Source organism: Lissotriton helveticus, chromosome 11 (assembly GCF_964261635.1).
Source record: "Lissotriton helveticus chromosome 11, aLisHel1.1, whole genome shotgun sequence".
Taxonomy (NCBI): domain Eukaryota; kingdom Metazoa; phylum Chordata; class Amphibia; order Caudata; family Salamandridae; genus Lissotriton; species Lissotriton helveticus.
In genome coordinates, this window is record NC_136072.1 from 942,295,313 (window position 1) to 942,312,811 (window position 17,499).

Below are 17,499 nucleotides of genomic sequence, written 5' to 3' on the forward strand. Positions count from 1 at the left end.
CTAAACCGTGAAGTATTAGCAATTTAAGAGTAGTACACTTTTGCCAGACAGAGCAAGGATAAGATAATTCAAGGAGGTTTGCTATGAAAGCAGCATCACAAGGCGTACTCATACAGAGGGTAGATGGTAAAATGGCATTGTGCCTCTGGAGTAAAACATCCTTGTACTGACCCAACAGTGTTTTCACCTAAAGAGCAATGCGAAAAAGACAACTAATAATCAGTGGCAATGTACAGGTATACGCTAAGCCTATGCCCAGTGAACTCTCAAAGTAGCAGGAGTCAGTAATAATACAGATCTAATTTCTAATATTTAGAAATATATTTAGGGTATTGTGTATCTCATTATCAAACAGGTGCATCTGCAAAATAAGTATAAAAGCATATTTTCTTATTACTGTCTAGTTGTGAATCACTAGGCACATGTGATAAGAAAATAACTTCGCCACTGTAATGAAATGCTTTATAACAGTTCAGTTTTGGCATCACCATGCCTGCTGCCAGAGAAAACAGAAAATGCGAAAGGAAGAACAATGAGCAGAATCAGAACTGGCGTTCAAACAATGGGTTCGAGACCTGGCTTTTCATCTCTTCGACATTATGGTTCCATTGAGTTGTCAGTCCTTTTTAAAAGTGAGATATTAAACTGCATATATTACACAGGAGCCTGAAATCCCTATATACAAGTCTTTCTCTAATTTCTTAATTACAGTTGAGGTGTAACATTGCTAGTCATATGTAATAACGAAATGATCAACTGTTAAAGGATATTACATCTGGTGTGGTACATTACAATGCCTATTTTCAAAAAGCAGCAGCCAAGGTGAAAGGCAAGTCACAAAGCATCATTACAGCTGCAGATTAAACAAGGATAACAAGAATAGACTTGTGCTTCTCCTTATATGTTTTTATAAAATTAACAGTGATCAACAGAAAGGAGATAATTATGTCAACTTGTTTAGTTTTATGGCATTGCATGAAAGACAGAATCCATCTGAAAGTTTCTACACATTCAGAGTTACAGCAATTTTTAATCTGACTTATTTAAACCTATTCAAATATCTTTGTGCAACAAATTGCTGTTTTTTTTTTAATGTTTAATTTTGCACTACACTTTCCACTTTTATTCTTCACGTCTCATTCATATGAAAAAGCACACCACGTCATTGATTTAAGTGGTTTAAGGGATGGGTGATGGTGTAGCCATGTATTATAATAAATTAAAATCAATCTACTTTATCTTAAAAGTATATTACAAGTCACCTTCAGCCTTGTTTCTCTATATGGGCACGAAACTCCTCATTGACTTGTAAAATCCTTATAACGTACAGCAAAGATTACTTTATCTCATAAATAATTTGATTTTACAACGAATTACTAGCTGCCTAGTAGTATGTTTAATATTGACTATAGATTCCAAATTTATTGCACATTTCTACAACTGTACCATCTCTGCCATACGCAAGTACAAGAGATCTATGACTTCAGTTTTTGGGAAGAGTAAAGACCATGTATTATAAGGCATAAAACACATTCTGGTGTCAAGCTAGACACACAGCAGATGAATCATTCACTGGAATGGGGCTAATGATCTATCTAATAAGTATCTTAAATAGATGGAAAGCACGTTCTGCGTTCAACAACCTTAAAAAGGAAGTCATCTTTAACTTGCAATAACTCGAACTGATAGGAATAAGTAAAATCATCTTCGCTTTTCACCATGGTGGGTAAGATCTTTTGTGATCACCATGTTGTTTTATAAGGAGACCTATCATAAACCGTATAAACTTCTCAACAAACACATATGTGCCAGGTCATAAGGCACAAAACAACATTTTTAGGTTGAAGAATTGAAGTTTGGGCACCCACATAACCATGCCCCCACACTTGGCTGCCGGCTTCCAGATCGCAAGTCACTATTCTTATTCAAGACAAAGGTCTGCAGTGACCCAGCAAGTTACATGCTCACTACTGACACCAAAGTGAGACCAGCAAGTCACAAGTTAAGTGCTGAGCATGTCCTTCTCAAACCTATTGTTTCTGAGGCTGATGATCTCAGAACTCTTAAAAAGGGTAATGGTGGCATCAATTGTGCAAAACAGCAGAACTGCTGTAGGGAGCTACATGTAAAAAACAAGCCATTGTTGTAAAGAGTTAATCAAGGAGAGTGAGTGGGAAAGCTCTCATTTTGGGAAACAAATAAGTTACGTACCTTCAGTAATGCCTTTTCTGGTGGATACTCTACCTACCAGCGGATTCCTCCTTTTTTTTACCCTCTCAAGATCCAGGCATGATCTGGGAAACCTTTCATAGCTCCTACACGCTAGTAGGTGAAGTTATTGTGCCTTTGATGGTCTCTCTGTCCCACCCCAGACATGACAAGATGCAGCTGCTTACAGGTGCCTTAAACGTCCACAGACATCACTTTACCACTTCTTTTCTACACCCAAAGATATGACTGACATAATGGAAGTGATAACTGATAGTAAGCAAAATCTAACTTGGGGTCTGGAAGTTCGCACATCGGAATAGGGTGGCAGGTTTGTGGTGAGGAAGAAAACAAGTTACTTACCTGTAACTACGGTTATCCAGTATTGGTATCTTTCATAGATTCACATGCCTGAATCATTCCCCGTCGTCGAGGCGGGAGTCCCACGGTAAAAATATATGCAATAGCAGTGCCTAAAAATTTCTTGTAGTAGGCTGGAAAAGCCTAAAGGCCTAACTAGGTCTCAAAACTTAGCAGCCTATCTACATCATTATGTAAAAAGACCTGAAAAAGTAGCCTCAGCCAATCAGCTGTCCTCACCCTCTAGAACCTTCCCAGCCCAGGCAGTTCTCCTCAGATTTTCCCAGCACAAGTGAGAATGAGTATCCATAAAACAGAACTGCCGTGCCGGGGAGGAGGGTGGGTGCATGTGAATCTATGAAAGATACCAATACTGGATAACCGTAGTTACAGGTAAGTAACTTGTTTTCTCATCCAGTATTGGGGTATCTTTCATAGATTCACATGCCTGAATCAGAGTAGCAAGCAGTGACATCATGTCTGTCGTTAGAGGAAGGTGGGAGACAAAATAAACCATATATATCCCCACACAAACAGGAAGGTAATAGAGCACAAACTTGTTACATCACATATGCATCAAAACCTTCATAAGTACATTATATATAAGACAGCTTTTGAAAATGCTAAAACATCATAATGAAAACATATGCTTCAAACAGGCAAATGAAGAATAAAAGACTGTAAAGAGTCTAACCTTAGTGAAGAAGATGCTGCAGTACCGCTTCTCCAACTGCTGTATCATCATGAACTGCCGACTGCAGACAGTAATGCTTGGTAAAAGTGTGCACACTTTTCCACGTAGCAGCTCGGCAAATGTTCTCCAGCGTCACTCCAGCGAAAAGGGCCGTTGACGCTGACATTGTTCTGGCGGAATGCGCTTTGACCTTTCTTGTTAAAGGTTTGTTGGCTTTGTCATGACAGAATATAATCGTACAAGACAACCATCTATCTATAGTTGCCTTCGTTACAGCTTGACCCAAGGTGGCTCGACCATAAGCAACAAAAAGTTGATTAGATTTACGGATGTCCTTTGTTTTTTGAAGATAAAACTTCAGGCACCGTTTCACATCCAGAGAATGTAAAACCTTCTCCGCTGAAGTGGTAGGATCCGGGAAAAAAGTCTTGAGTTTGACCGGTTGATTGATGTGGAATTGAGTTGGTACTTTTGGAATGAATTTTGGGTTAGTTCTAAGCGTCACAAAGTCTTTGGAGAATTGTAAGAAAGGCGGTGTAATAGTGAAGGCCTGTATCTCACTGACTCTGCGGGCTAAAGTGAGAGGCAGTAAGATAGCCACTTTTCAAGTTAGAAACTTTAGATCCGCCTTGTGAATAGGTTCAAAAGGTCGTTTTAGAAGTTGAGAAAGAACAATATTAAGATCCCACTCAGGAGGAGGAGGACGAACTGGTGGAAAAGCTCGGAACAGCCCCTTAAGGAATTGCTTGATCAAAGATGACGAACATAAGGATGGTTTGTTGGAACTCTTCCTGAACCTGGAGATCGCCGCCAGATGCACCTTAATGGATGCAAAAACCAGTCCAGCCCTAGCCAAAGACAGCAGATATGGAAGGATGGCTTCAGGGGGAGCTTGAAGTGGATGAACATTATTTTCTTCACACCATGAGCAGAATCGTTTCCACTTAAAACAATAGGTCTTGATGGTACTTTGAGAACGGGCTTGCGATAAGATCGCCCTGCAGTCTGAGGAGATGTTAAGATCGTTGAACTATAGGAAGTCAGGAGCCAAGCGTGCAAGTGCAGTGATTGAGGATCCGGATGTTGGATCTGGCCTCCCTCCCTTGTTAACATTGACACTGTCGGGTTGAGACGAAGTGGAGGTTGCTGAGATAGCAGAAGGAGCTCCTGAAACCAAAACTGCCTTGGCCAACGGGGAGCAATGAGGATGAGAGTGCAATGTTCCCTCTTCATCTTTTGCAGTACCCTCGGAATGAGCGGAATCAGAGGATAAGCGTATGCAAATATTCCGGACCATCTCATCAAAAGGGCATTTCCCCTTGACCCCTGTTGAGGAAACCTGCTGGCATAAAACAGGCATTTGCTGTTCTGCTGCGTGGCGAACAAATCCAGCGTCGATGTTCCCCATGTTTGAAAGATCTTCTCTACTTGATGTTGTTCGAGCTCCCATTCGTGACAGCCCGTGAACGCTCTGCTGAGGTTGTCGGCTAGAGAGTTCTGGACGCCTTGCACATGTTCCGCTCTGAGGTATATGCCGTGGCGTAGGGCCCATTCCCACATCTCCTGAGCTCCAGCGACAGGGTAAGAGATTTTGTTCCTCCCTGTTTGTTGATATAGTACATGCTGGTGGTATTGTCCGTACGCACCAGCACGGACGAATTCGCAATCCTTGGAAGGAAGGCCTGCAGGGACAGAAAAATGGCCCTCAGCTCTAGGCTGTTGATGTGTTTCTGCCGGTGCTGACGAGACCATCGTCCCTGTATCTGAAGGTCCTGAAGGTGAACTCCCCAACCTTCCATGGAAGCGTCCGTAGTTAGGGCGAACTCTGGAATGTCTTGGAGAAAGGTGAGGCCTGGTGACAAATTGTGCGCCTTCGACCACCAAAGAAGGGCTTGCTTCATTTTGGTAGTTACTTTGATGCGGGCGTCGAACGATCCGTCGACTTGCCTCCACTGGCGAAGTAACTCCTCCTGTAACGGTCTCATACTGAGCCTCGCCATAGGGATGAGGCTGATTGCAGAGGAGCACATCCCTAGAAGGGAAGCAAATGTCTGAACTGAAAGTGACCTTCTTGCAAATATTTGTTTTGCTAGTTTTACTAGTTTGTTCTGCCGCTCCTGAGTCAAGAACGCCTTGCACTGGCATGTGTTCAAGACCGCCCCTAGAAAGGTCAACTCCTGACGAGGTTGAAGCTGAGATTTCTTCGAATTGAGAGTCAGACCCAGATTCGAAAAGAGGGAGAGGGAACTCCTGACCGCTTCCATTGTGGAGTTTTTCGATGGTCCTTTTAACAGCCAATCGTCGAGGTATGGAAAAACTTGTACTCCCTGGGACCTCAACATTGCTGCCACTGGGGCTAAACATTTGGTGAAGATTCTGGGGGCCGATTTGAGGCCAAATGGAAGAACTTTGAACTGAAAGTGGACGCCAGCCACTTGAAACCTTAGGTATTTGCGGTGTTTTGGGTGAATAGGGATGTGGAAGTAGGCGTCTTGCAGATCCAGAGAAGCCATAAAGTCCCCTTTGTTGAGACAATTCAGAATGTCCGTCAACGTTACCATGCGAAAACTCTGTTTCTTTAGATATTTGTTGAGTTTGCGCAGATCCAGTATTGGACGCCACTCTTCTGAAGTTTTCTCTACGTCGTTTCCCTCCTTGACGAGAGAAAGATCCAGAGGCAGGCTGTCTGTAAGAGGTTTGATAGTACGGTTGTTTGTACTGAGATTGGTATTGACGATTTTGCTGGTTGGAATAGTTCCCCCTGGAGGAGTAACCACGGCCTCTTGCTCCTCTAAAGGACCCCCTCTTGTATTGCAGGGTACCAAGGGATTTAGCTGTCTCTGTATCTGTCTTTATTGCCAGCAAAGCGTCATCGATGTGTTTTCCAAAAAGTGAATCTCCATCGTACGCCATGTCCAAGATTTTTGTTTGGACTTCAGGCCTGAAGGTGGTAGCCCGGAGCCAACCTTGACGCCTAAGTACTGCTGCTCCTGACAATTGTCTGAAGTTGGTGTTCGAAATATCAAGGGCGCAATCAATGATTTCCGAAGCTGCCCTTTCTCCCTCCAGTACGATCCTGCGCACCTCTTGTTGATGATCCTCAGGGAACAAATCAAGGTATTCAGACAGATCGGACCACATCTGCCTATCGTAACGGGCCAGGATAGCTAACGAGTTAGCAGCTTTAATGGAGGCAGCTGCATTTGCAGAGAACTTCTTTCCAATGGCATCCAGTCTCCTGCCTTCCTTGTCAGGTGGTGTTGAAATGGGAACAGAAGGATTCTTGGACTTCTGCTGTGCAGCCTGGGATATAACAGAGTCTGGGCGAGGATGACCTATTAAACAAGATGGAGTATCCGATGGTGCTCGATACTTTTTCTCTATTCGTGGAAGGACTGCAGGAATGGAAGCAGGCGTTTTCATGATGTTGAGGCCTTCCTTCCATATATATTCAATAATGGGAATAGCCCTGGTAACTCTGCGATATCCCTCTTTAAAGTCATGCAAAAAGCAGTCAGACTGCTCCACTGTGACGGTCAATTCAAATCTATTAGCTGCACGTTGCATAATATTGTGAAATCCGCCAATATCCTCAGGTGGAGAATCTGAAGGGCGGTGCGCAGGCGGTGAAGGCATAGGAATGACATAATCCTCCCATGGATCTATAGATGTATTATCTGGCGATTCGCCCTCTTCCCTGCCATCATCATCATCATGAGAAGAAGTATCCGTGTCATGTTGAGGTGCAGGATCAGTATCCTGTCTTGGGGACAATGATGCCCGCGGTGACGGGGGTCTTGGCAAATTAACTGGGGTAGCCAGCACCACAGGTGCAACCGGAGTTGAAGGAAATCTCTGGCGATAGTCGGCCAACATTGCTTGTAAATCCTGAATTAAAGTAGATAGCAGGTGAGTAGTGTCCTCTGATAGATGAGGCCTGGCATGGGGTGACTGATATGGTGTCGACAAATCCTCATGCGCATAATGACCATGGTCATCATCATCATCGTCCTCCTGATATTTGATATTTAATTGAGACGGGTGACGGGCAATCCCAAAAGGACCCTCATCCTCTTCACCGTCATCTGAATCTTCCTCCACATATGTCTCCAAAAGGTGTGATGGTAAGAGTGGAGAAATGTGGGAATAATCTCGATGATATGTTCTCATTTGAAAATGCGTATATTGGACTTTCGTAGGGGTAGAACTGGGCAACAGATGAGCAGATGCAACTGCTGTCGTCGTAGTCGATGACGATGTAGCCATTGGTATCAGATGCTCTGTAGACGGAACCGTCGATGGCTTGTCCGCTGACGAAACTAATGATTTTGCCGTCGACGAGGTCGTCAATGGTGTCTTCGTCGACGAACCCATCGTCGACGACGTCGTCGATGGCGTCTTCGTCGACGAGTCCTTCGTCAACGAGGGCGTCGATGGTGTCTTCGTCGACGAGTCCTTCGTCGACGAGTCCTTCGTCGACGAGGCCGTCGATGGTGTCTTCGTCGACGAGTCCTTCGTCGACGAGGTCGTCGAAGGTTTCTTGGTCGACGCGTCCTTCGTCAACGAGAGCGTCGTTGGTGTCTTCGTCAACGAGACCGTCGACGACGATGATGGTTTCGTCGACGGGATTGTCGTCGACGGGACGGAAGTCTTGGTAGACGGGGCCGTCGTCGACGACGGGACAGTCGGTAACTTGGTTTTCGTCGTCGAAGACTTCACAGGTGATGACAAAATCTTTATAGACATTAGAGTTGAGGTAATAGCTGAAGTGGTGACCGTAGAAGAAGTTGTAGAAGTAGAAGTAAAAGTAGTAGTATGAGCAGACACCAGAGAAACAGTTTTAGCCTGGGCTGTACTCACAGTTGTCGTCCGAGGAGAAGATGCACTCTTTGAGGGTTCTGAGGCTCTCTGAGAGGATTTAAGTTTTTTCTTTCTCTCAGGAGAAGAGCTTTCCCTGGATCTGGCTCTCTTGCTGGAGGTAGAGGCCTTGTCCTCATCATCAGTGGAAGAAGATTTCAACCACAAAAGAACCCTTGCCTCCCTATCCCTGAGAGTTTTTGGAGGGAAGGTACGGCAAATTCTACAGTCCTTCACAACATGTGAGGGGTGCAGACAATAAATGCAGTCAGAGTGCTGGTCATCCACATGGACCCTCTTCTTATAGCAGGTTCCACAAGTCTTGAAAAGAGCCTTCTTTTCAGACATTTTTGAGGAAAAAAGCCAAAAAAGCCAAAAAACTGGGTAGGCACTCAGGGAGACTCCCTTACACACGAAGTGCGGTGAAAATCTGAGGAGAACTGCCTGGGCTGGGAAGGTTCTAGAGGGTGAGGACAGCCGATTGGCTGAGGCTACTTTTTCAGGTCTTTTTACAAAATGATGTAGATAGGCTGCTAAGTTTTGAGGCCTAGTTAGGCCTTTAGGCTTTTCCAGCCTAATACAAGAAATTTTTAGGCACTGCTATTGTATATATTTTTACCGTGGGACTCCCGCCTCGACGACGGGGAATGATTCAGGCATGTGAATCTATGAAAGATACCCCAATACTGGATAATCTGCAGGTACATAGAGTATCATCGCCAGTGCTTAATTTGAGCAGGTGCTTTCAGGTGCTCAGCACCGGCACTTCTTTCACAGGGCCGGGGCTACGATTTCTGGTCCTGCAGGTGGTGGTCTCAATATTAATTGCCCAATTTAAAATAAAAAGAACCACATACCTTGCATGGCGATGGGCTGGTATGTTTTCATAGGGAGGCATACATCTGTTCAGGCAGGCATGATTGAGTATCATCACTTTAGTGATGATGTTGTCACGCCTGTCATGAATCCAAGAAGTCATCACTAACGATTGGCTTGCATTCTATTCCCCGAGTCTGCTGCACCCTGCCACTGCCTGGGCCTAAGCCTCCCATTGGATAATTGTAGTGGGGTCCTGCAGCCCTGCATTGCTACTATCCTCAACGTGCTTGATGTGGCTGTGGCCCACCACAACTTTTGTGCGCTATGGAGTCACCTGTAGTTTCCGTGCGCTGCCTCCAAGCATGCTAATTGCTGAGTGTGCTTGAGCCTAGTAGGTGCAACAGTCATACTCCTGTCTCACAAGCCTTGCAGCATTACGGTTGGGGACAGTGGTTTTGCTGTAGCAGGCAGGGTCACAGCAAGCTGGGCAGTGGATGTCTATGCTGTTGTCATAAGTGGACCAAACTAATTACAGGCAGCACTAGCAGTGCTTCTTGTAACATGCCTGTAAAATGACCTGCTGTGCTCAAGAAGCCTCCTGACCTGCAACATACCCAGTCAGACTGCACTGATTAATAGGTTAAAAAAAAGCATTTTCATTTGATGTACATTTTGTTTTCGCACTCATCTGTCGGTGTAGGCAAAGAAGTAAAACGCATGTCTTATGGGACAGACAGCACAGCATGGTTACAGGATAGAGACTGAGGCAGTACAGCTGTTGAAAGTTGTACAAAAGGGGGTGGTGATGGACGGAGCATCCAAACCAATCAAACACTCACACCCAGTCAAAAGATCTGGGTTGAATCCATCACCGTTCTTTAGCCCACTCTGCCACCCCAGTTCAGACATGGCTATATGCAAATCAGTCTGACCCTGTGCCTCATGGGAACAGTCCAGCTTGGCAGTTCGGGCCAAGAACGGTGATGGATTAAACCCAGATCTTTTGACTGGGTGTGAGTGTTTGATTGATTCAGATGCTCCGTCCATCACCACCCCCCTTTGTACCGCTTTTGGCCGCCATAAGTGTGGCAGGGTATGCTCAGACGTGAGTCCCTAGCTCACTTTGCCACTGGATTCAAGCAAGCCAGGCTGAAGACGGCTGGAATGTCAGAAACCGGTCCTCGGAAGCTTGTTTCCGGTCCAGGGAAGACATGGCTTGGCAGTTCGGGCTGGACTGTTCCCATGAGGCACAGGGTCAGACTGATTTGCATATAGCCATGTCTGAACTGGGGTGGCAGAGTGGGCTAAAGAACGGTGATGGATTAAACCCAGATCTTTTGACTGGGTGTGAGTGTTTGATTGATTCAGATGCTCCGTCCATCACCACCCCCTTTTGTACCGCTTTTGGCCGCCATAAGTGTGGCAGGGTATGCTCAGACGTGAGTCCCTTGCTCACTTTGCCACTGGATTCAAGCAAGCCGGGCTGAAGACGGCTGGAATGCCAGAAACCGGTCCTCGGAAGCTTGGTTCCGGTCCAGGGAAGACTTGGCTTGGCAGTTCGGGCTGGACTGTTCCCATGAGGCACAGGGTCAGACTGATTTGCATATAGCCATGTCTGAACTGGGGTGGCAGAGTGGGCTAAAGAACGGTGATGGATTAAACCCAGATCTTTTGACTGGGTGTGAGTGTTTGATTGATTCAGATGCTCCGTCCATCACCACCCCCTTTTGTACCGGTGTTGAAAGTTGGGCACACCGGAGGTAGAAGTGGGCTGTGGCCTCCTTGGCAGCATTCTCAGCCCCAGCACTTCATTTTTAACAAATTAAGCACTGAATCGCCATCCCTGAAATGTCTGGGAAGAGGATGTTTAATTTTGTGGCTCTTGGGCTATGTAAAAATAGGGTGGTTGTGGGTCTTTTTTTATAAGGAATTCTGCTTCCTTCGTCATGATCCACTCCTTTTCCTTTCCTGCATCTACTATAAATGTGATCTCCTCCATCACATCTTTAGTAGGGCCCTGCCTTAGTAATTTGTACTGCATGTCATCATTCAATAGCCTGACACATTGTTATGTTATGTTAAAGGAAGTTAATATAATGCAAAGACTCACTCCTGAAGGAGTTTCTCAGAGAAATGAAATGAAATGAAAAATTGCATTTGTATAGCGCATAACTGCCCTGAGGCCTCGGAGCGCTTGAAGATAAAATGGTTTAGCGCAGGCTCAGGGCAGATCAGCAGGATTTAGCAAACAAATGCGTTTTCAAGGCCTTTCTGAACGAGAGGAGGTTGCTATTTCCTCGGATGGCAAAGGAGAGGGCGTTCCAAAGTCTGGTCGCCGAATGGGAAAAAGAGCGGCCACCCCAACGGGCTTTGTTAATTTTAGAGGAGGTGGCCAATTGCAGGGTACCAGACCGAAGGGGGCGTGGTGGGACATAAGGCGTGACCAGAGGGTGCAGAATCGCTGGGCCTACACGATGAAAGGATTTGTGCATAATGCACAAAGCTTTGAACTGCACTCTGGCAGTCATTGGGAGCCAATGGAGGTCTTTCAGAGCCTTCCTCGCCGACTGCCGACGGGACAGATTGAACAGTAGGCGGGCCGCACTGTTTTGTGTGACCTGGAGCCTCTGAAGAACCGAAGCCGGTGCTCCCAGGTAGAGAGCGTTCCCATAATCCAGGCGGGAGAGAATCAGGGCCTGGACCATGATCCTCCTCGCCTGGAAAGGGAGCAAAGGGAGCACCCGCCGGAGCATCCTCATTAGTCCAAAGCAAGTGGCCGCAGTCTTAGTAGCCTGGACCGAGAAATCAAGGGCGGTGTCAAGCCAGATCCCGAGGCTCTTTATCTGGGACTTGGGGGCAGGAGGAGCGCCAAGACATGGTGGCCAGACGGGTGCAAGAGCAGACGGGGAGGGATTTCCGAGGAGAAGGATGTCTGTCTTCTCCCCGTTAAGCTTGAGACAGGAGGCTTGCATCCAACTGGCAACAGCCTCTAGACAGGGGCCTAAGGTGTTGGATGATCCATCTGCGTGGTCTAACGAGACCACCAGCTGCGTATCATCCGCGTAGGTGACTATACGCACACCAAAGGGATGGACTATCCTGTCCAGAGGCTCCATGTAGGCGTTAAAGAGGGTCGGGCTCAGGGAGGAGCCCTGAGGGACCCCACACCTGAGAGGATGTTTAGGAGAGACTATCTCACCCTCGAAGACCCGGAAAAAGCGCTCACTCAGAAAGGAGGTGAGCCAGTCCAGAGCCGCGCCCGACACGCCCATGCCCGCCAGTCGGTGTACTAGCGTGGCATGGTTCCCCCAAATTATAACAAGCCAACTAATTAAAATAGCCAGGTCATCAGCAGTGTTTTAAAGGTGGTAAAGTTAGTGGAAGAACAGATGTGGAGAGGAAGCTTATTCCAATGGAAGGGGCAGGGGGTTAGGTAGGAAAAAGCCCAACTGCGTATCTGCGTATCTTGTGGTACGGATGCGATGGGGACTTTAGAAAGCTTTGCTCTAGATCTAAGATTTCTGCTGAGGCAGTAGAGTGTAAGCTTTGAACACAGATAAGCTGGGCCCACACCTGTCAAGGGATTATATGTCAGACGGAGAAGCTTAAACAAGGACCGCTTCCTAAGTGGTAGTCAGTGAAGAGACTTCAGAGTGGGCAACAAAGGGGTTCTTGTAGGGTGATTAGAGAATAAACGTGCCACTGTATTTTGTACTACATGCATTTATTTAAAGCAGGGCCTCATGGGCAGCTACCAGTAAGGCGTTTGCATTCTCCAGGCGGAGCTTGGATTAGCGTTCTCCTGGACCTCAATGGTAACCATCAGAACACTTATTTAAGCAATCGCATGGTAGCAAAATATAACAGACAGACTGAATATATTCCTTCATGGAGAGTTTATCATTAATCATGAAACTGAAAGTTCTGACAGCCCTCCTGGGGCAGGGAGCAGGGCAAAACTAAGACATTCATCATAGTACACTTCTGACTATAGATCCAGCAACCAATGATTTTCTTTCATATAAAGATGGTACACATAACAATATTTCCACTAACAGAGGGCAACCCATAATATTCCATTGATAAGCGTGTGACTACAGAAGGGGCCCACCCCTGCTAGACCATGAAGTTAAGAGCCTCCCTAAATAGGGTAAGCAAAGTTACATTTGCATGCATGTTGACTGACAGAAAGCTGCATGTGTGATAAGCATGTTCTGTTTGTGCATGTGATTTACGTTATTACCTTATCACCTGTGCTGTGTCATTGAATGCTTTTACTACAAATCATCACTATTCCAGCACGATGGATCATATCATGCTTTTGTACCCTAAGTCTTGAAATTCCAATAAGGAGCGCTAAACAATTCCGGTCTTTCCATAATATACTAACATACACCCATAGAATTAGAGAGAAGGATCCTTTTTGCCCTGAAGAATGTACATGACCTGTTATCTGGCTCTTAGGACATGCAGAAACATGTCAGCACTTTCAAATGATGGTGGAGCCATAGTACCACTAAACATGAAGTAATTTCTTTATTCACATTTTAATCACACCGGAGGTACCACATAATAAAGGATGTACCTGCGGAATACCTTAAGGTATTTTTAATATAAACTGGATCCCTGTATTATCCAGGAAAAGAATATACCTTAAGAACTCCCCCATCAATTGGGTTTGGGACCTTCATGGTAATACCAGCTTACCAGGGTGGGAGGAGTTGGCCAGTGATTAAGTATGCCACATTACGTGAGTGAGACCACCTCAAACAAGATATTTTTCTGACCCAAAATTGGTCCAATAACCTGGGGACAAGAAGTAAGGAATTGGAATTATCGGTTCGGTCTACAGATTCACAGCCCATGTGATCTATGGTGTGTCTAAAGAGGAAGTGCAGTATCTAAATTCTCCCTTTCTCTCAATGTGATAGGATGATCAAGAATGACAAGCACCAGATCTTTCAAGTCCAATCTGTGACCATCAGAATGATAAGTGCTCTGACCTGCCTCATTTTCCTCACAACGTGCAGAAAGAGAGGATTTGCATACATAAGACCAATGTCCTTGAAAGCATGAATATGTCCTGCAGAGATGCTCTACAGACAATGAGGTGATTAAGCGGTGGCAAAAATGTCCTCTGAGGGTGTGCCCCAGAGGGTGAGGCTCTCTCAAACAACCTTTCGGCGTAGTCAATATTCGTGGTCAGCAATATGGTATCTACAGAGATTGGCTGCCTTGATTTTGAGGCACCTGCTGGATGTCTCATGGAAAGTGAGAGTAAGTTAAGGGCTAGCCAGGGCCATAACATCAGTGCCTCCAAAAAGATAGTGTTAAAGACCATGCCACCATGCACTGTGAGGTACAGCATAGAGGTTTATTGTAGGTGAGCACAGAATTTACTTCCCCTTGATCGAAGAGAGAAACCCTTTCAAGGCCTCCACAGATTTATGAGTCACTGCTGCTCTGAAGGAGACCACAACACGTGGAACTCCACTTCATCCATGTGGCCTCGCCTGCTGTAGGGATGAGGCATCTGTTATCACTGTCACTGGTGGGAGGATAGAATGGCCTGCTGCAAGTCAGGTTGGTGTTTGTCATCCTCCAATGAAGGAAATTCAGATCTTGTCTGAAAAGCACCCCCAATTTTGGATCTGGGCATACGTTCCACTGAACATCTTTAATGTGCAACCTAGTGAAGAGTCCCAACATGATTCAGGAGTCTAACAGGCCTTGCAGTCTCAAAATTGTGAAGGCTGGAAGAGCAACTCCAAGATGAACAGCAGTGTAACATTATCCTCTGCATATGGTCTGAGATTCGCTGAGGCAAGCCTCCCTTCAGCAGCTTGTTATAGAGGTACGGAAACCTGTATATACTGCACCAGTCAAAATAGGCTACAGACACTGACATGACATTTATAAAGACCAAGGAAGTCAATGCAAGAACAGTGGGAAGGACTACAAATTGAACATTGGGTGGAACCCACCACAAGAAGCAGGTAACTCAGCCAGGACTGAAGCCATGGTACATGAAAGTACAGATCCAGCAAATCAAAGGACACTAGGAAATCCACACAGTCAAAGGCCAACAATACCTGAGCAAGGGTCAATATTTTGAATTACTTCTCCCGGAGAGACGAGATAAAAATTCTAAGATCAATAGTTGGCTGTATGTCTCCAACTTTTTTTGGGGACCAATATGTAAAACGAGTACCTGTCTGCTCCAAGCACTATTGCTAGTGCACCGTTGACGAGCAATGTTACCACCACCCTGGAAAGGACTTGCTCCTGAGCCGTGGAAACTGGACTAAACACAGAACAGCTGTCAGGGGGAGCATTTTGAGAAGGGAGGATGCACGCAACTTGAACAATCTGCTGTACCCACTGACTTGAAGCCAGTAAGTCAGAAAGCAGCAGAATCGGCCTCTCACTAGGCACCTATGTTTGCCCAAGAGAGGTTTGGGTGCTCTCCGTTCTGCGATACTTAAAAAAAAAAATGTGTTTATACATTTTGGTTTGGTACACAAAAAAAGTGTTCATTTGTAGACCTGCACATACAAGTTGAATATGGATGTCACTTTATTATGTCTGTATAGAATGGCTAAAACATTAGCAAAGTCAACTGTTTTTTTAAGCAAAATCTTTATTCTACTGTTTTGGGAAATAAGTCAAGACTGCAGATCAATCTACGAGGTATTCCTGCTGTAAAACTGAGTGAGGATATAGGGACCAGCGTATTTCAAGTACTAACATTCAACTTTCTTTCAATATCACTACAAGCTATACCTGAGTTTACGATTTAACAATCTTACATTGCAGTTGGCTTGTTGCTTTGTTGCACTATAAATCATAGGGCTAGATGTGTATATAGCAAATTTATTATAAAAAACGGTTTTTCCCTTAAGCATGTATTAAAGAATTAAAGTAGCTAATTACCGTCAATGACATTTCCAATATCTTGTACTTCGGACTCGTCCAGGGCATCTTCCAATTTTTCATTAATTTCCATGATTTCAACAATGTATGGCATTTCTGCATCACTGTCTGTTCCTTCTCCTAATTCAATCCCGTTGAGTTTTAACTGTAGGAAACAATGGTTTCGCTGTTACAAATAAACAAAACAAATCAGCAAAAGAGAATCATATTCTATTGCTTAAGGCCCAATGAACCACAGCGCCATCAGACAGACAGCTTTGCTGTTGCAGAAGAGGCATTATCATCAGTGACAGCAGATATTTCAGGACAGTGCATTCACAGCCCCAAAACCCCAAATCAAACTTAAATACTAAGTATCCTCCACTGCCATATGCAAATTCATCTTCTCTGGCTAAACTAAATACCGTTGGAGTGGTGTATAATTGAGCTATCACAATTTAAGAGGCAGTGTTGCTGCTGTCTAGAAATAATGCTTCATGGTTGGCAGCTTCTGTAGAGAACGACATTCACCAGTTTCTTGGTAAACCCTGCAATGAAAATACAGCGTCTGGCCTTCTATTCACATGTACATGAGGAGATGCATCAAGATACATCCCTGCCAGGATTGTTTGTTAAAGATAGTATAGGGCTACTATTAGAAATGTTTCTAAGGCTTCTATTGGTTCCAGGGTGGTCGTGGCAAGAGCTGCTCTGAAAAGCTGAGAAAAAAAACATTTAACAGAGATCCTACATGTCTCTATTCTGAGTTCATGTGTCTACTGGAGATGCCTTGTCCACTGACCACAAGTCCACTATGGACCATTAACGCCTCCGAAAACCATAGACAAACTCATGAAGACCCTGGCTTACAACTTTAGTGCTAACAAGACATTTCACTACCTGGCCCACTTCCTTAGACCTAATGCATATTTCGCCACATATTGCTAGCTGTTACTTTTATAACCAGCATAAGCCCCAGAGTTAGTTACCTTTACTGTCACCAAATAAGGCGCTTCCAGAACTCCTTCAAGAAATATTGAATGAGTAGCAAGTTACATGAGGCCAAGCTGGCATGGTTACATTAATTCTGGTGGTGAACTGAGCCAACATAAAGTTGAAGAGTTAGCAAGTTTGGTTGCTTTTAAGAAGTCACAGTAAGCAAATAGGAGGTTCAGGCAAGTTTTAATGCCTAATGATTTAAAGGTGCTCTTTGTGAAAAAAACAGACACTTCAATTTAACAAAAACAGCCAGATCCTTATTCTTACTACATCTTGGTGGAGGAAGAAACCTTTATAGTAATAGTGGATCCACACAGCTCTCGATATAGCAGCTTTAACTGCAAAAATTCCTCTCGATTAACCAGGTCTAACAGAAGCCGACCAATCTAGAATCCAAGAAACCACAAAATCTACCAGACTACTACTGGACCCCTTGTCAATTTTTCATCATCATCTTCTAGATGCCTGTAGATGACTAATACTCAACATGGTACGGCGGGAGGGTGGGGGGGAAGAAGACTTTAAAATGTACATGTACGTGATGTGTAAGTATTTAACGGTGCTCTATTTTGAACTGTACCTTTTTACTGAAACTGTCAATAAAAAGATTTGAGGAAAATGCTCAACATAGTAGGTATTGTACATTTCAG

General features: G+C 44.8%; 2 protein-coding genes across 2 annotated transcripts in view; both read right to left on the reverse strand.

The window, feature by feature from the left end:
- Positions 1-17,499, reverse strand: part of HSCB (HscB mitochondrial iron-sulfur cluster cochaperone) — a 102,875-nt gene that overhangs the window by 17,951 nt on the left and 67,425 nt on the right. The window contains exon 4 of the mRNA XM_078667288.1: positions 15,872-16,016. Within this exon, the coding sequence (XP_078523414.1) occupies positions 15,872-16,016 (145 nt within the window). The remainder of the gene's footprint in view (positions 1-15,871; positions 16,017-17,499) is intronic.
- On the reverse strand, positions 96-8,813 carry LOC144792043 (uncharacterized). Its single transcript, XM_078666898.1, has 3 exons — positions 7,647-8,813; positions 5,905-7,327; positions 96-187 (listed from the first exon to the last, which is right to left on the reverse strand). Exons 2-3 carry the CDS (start codon positions 7,136-7,138, stop codon positions 96-98), a joined length of 1,326 nt encoding a protein of 441 aa, XP_078523024.1. The 5' UTR covers positions 7,139-7,327; positions 7,647-8,813.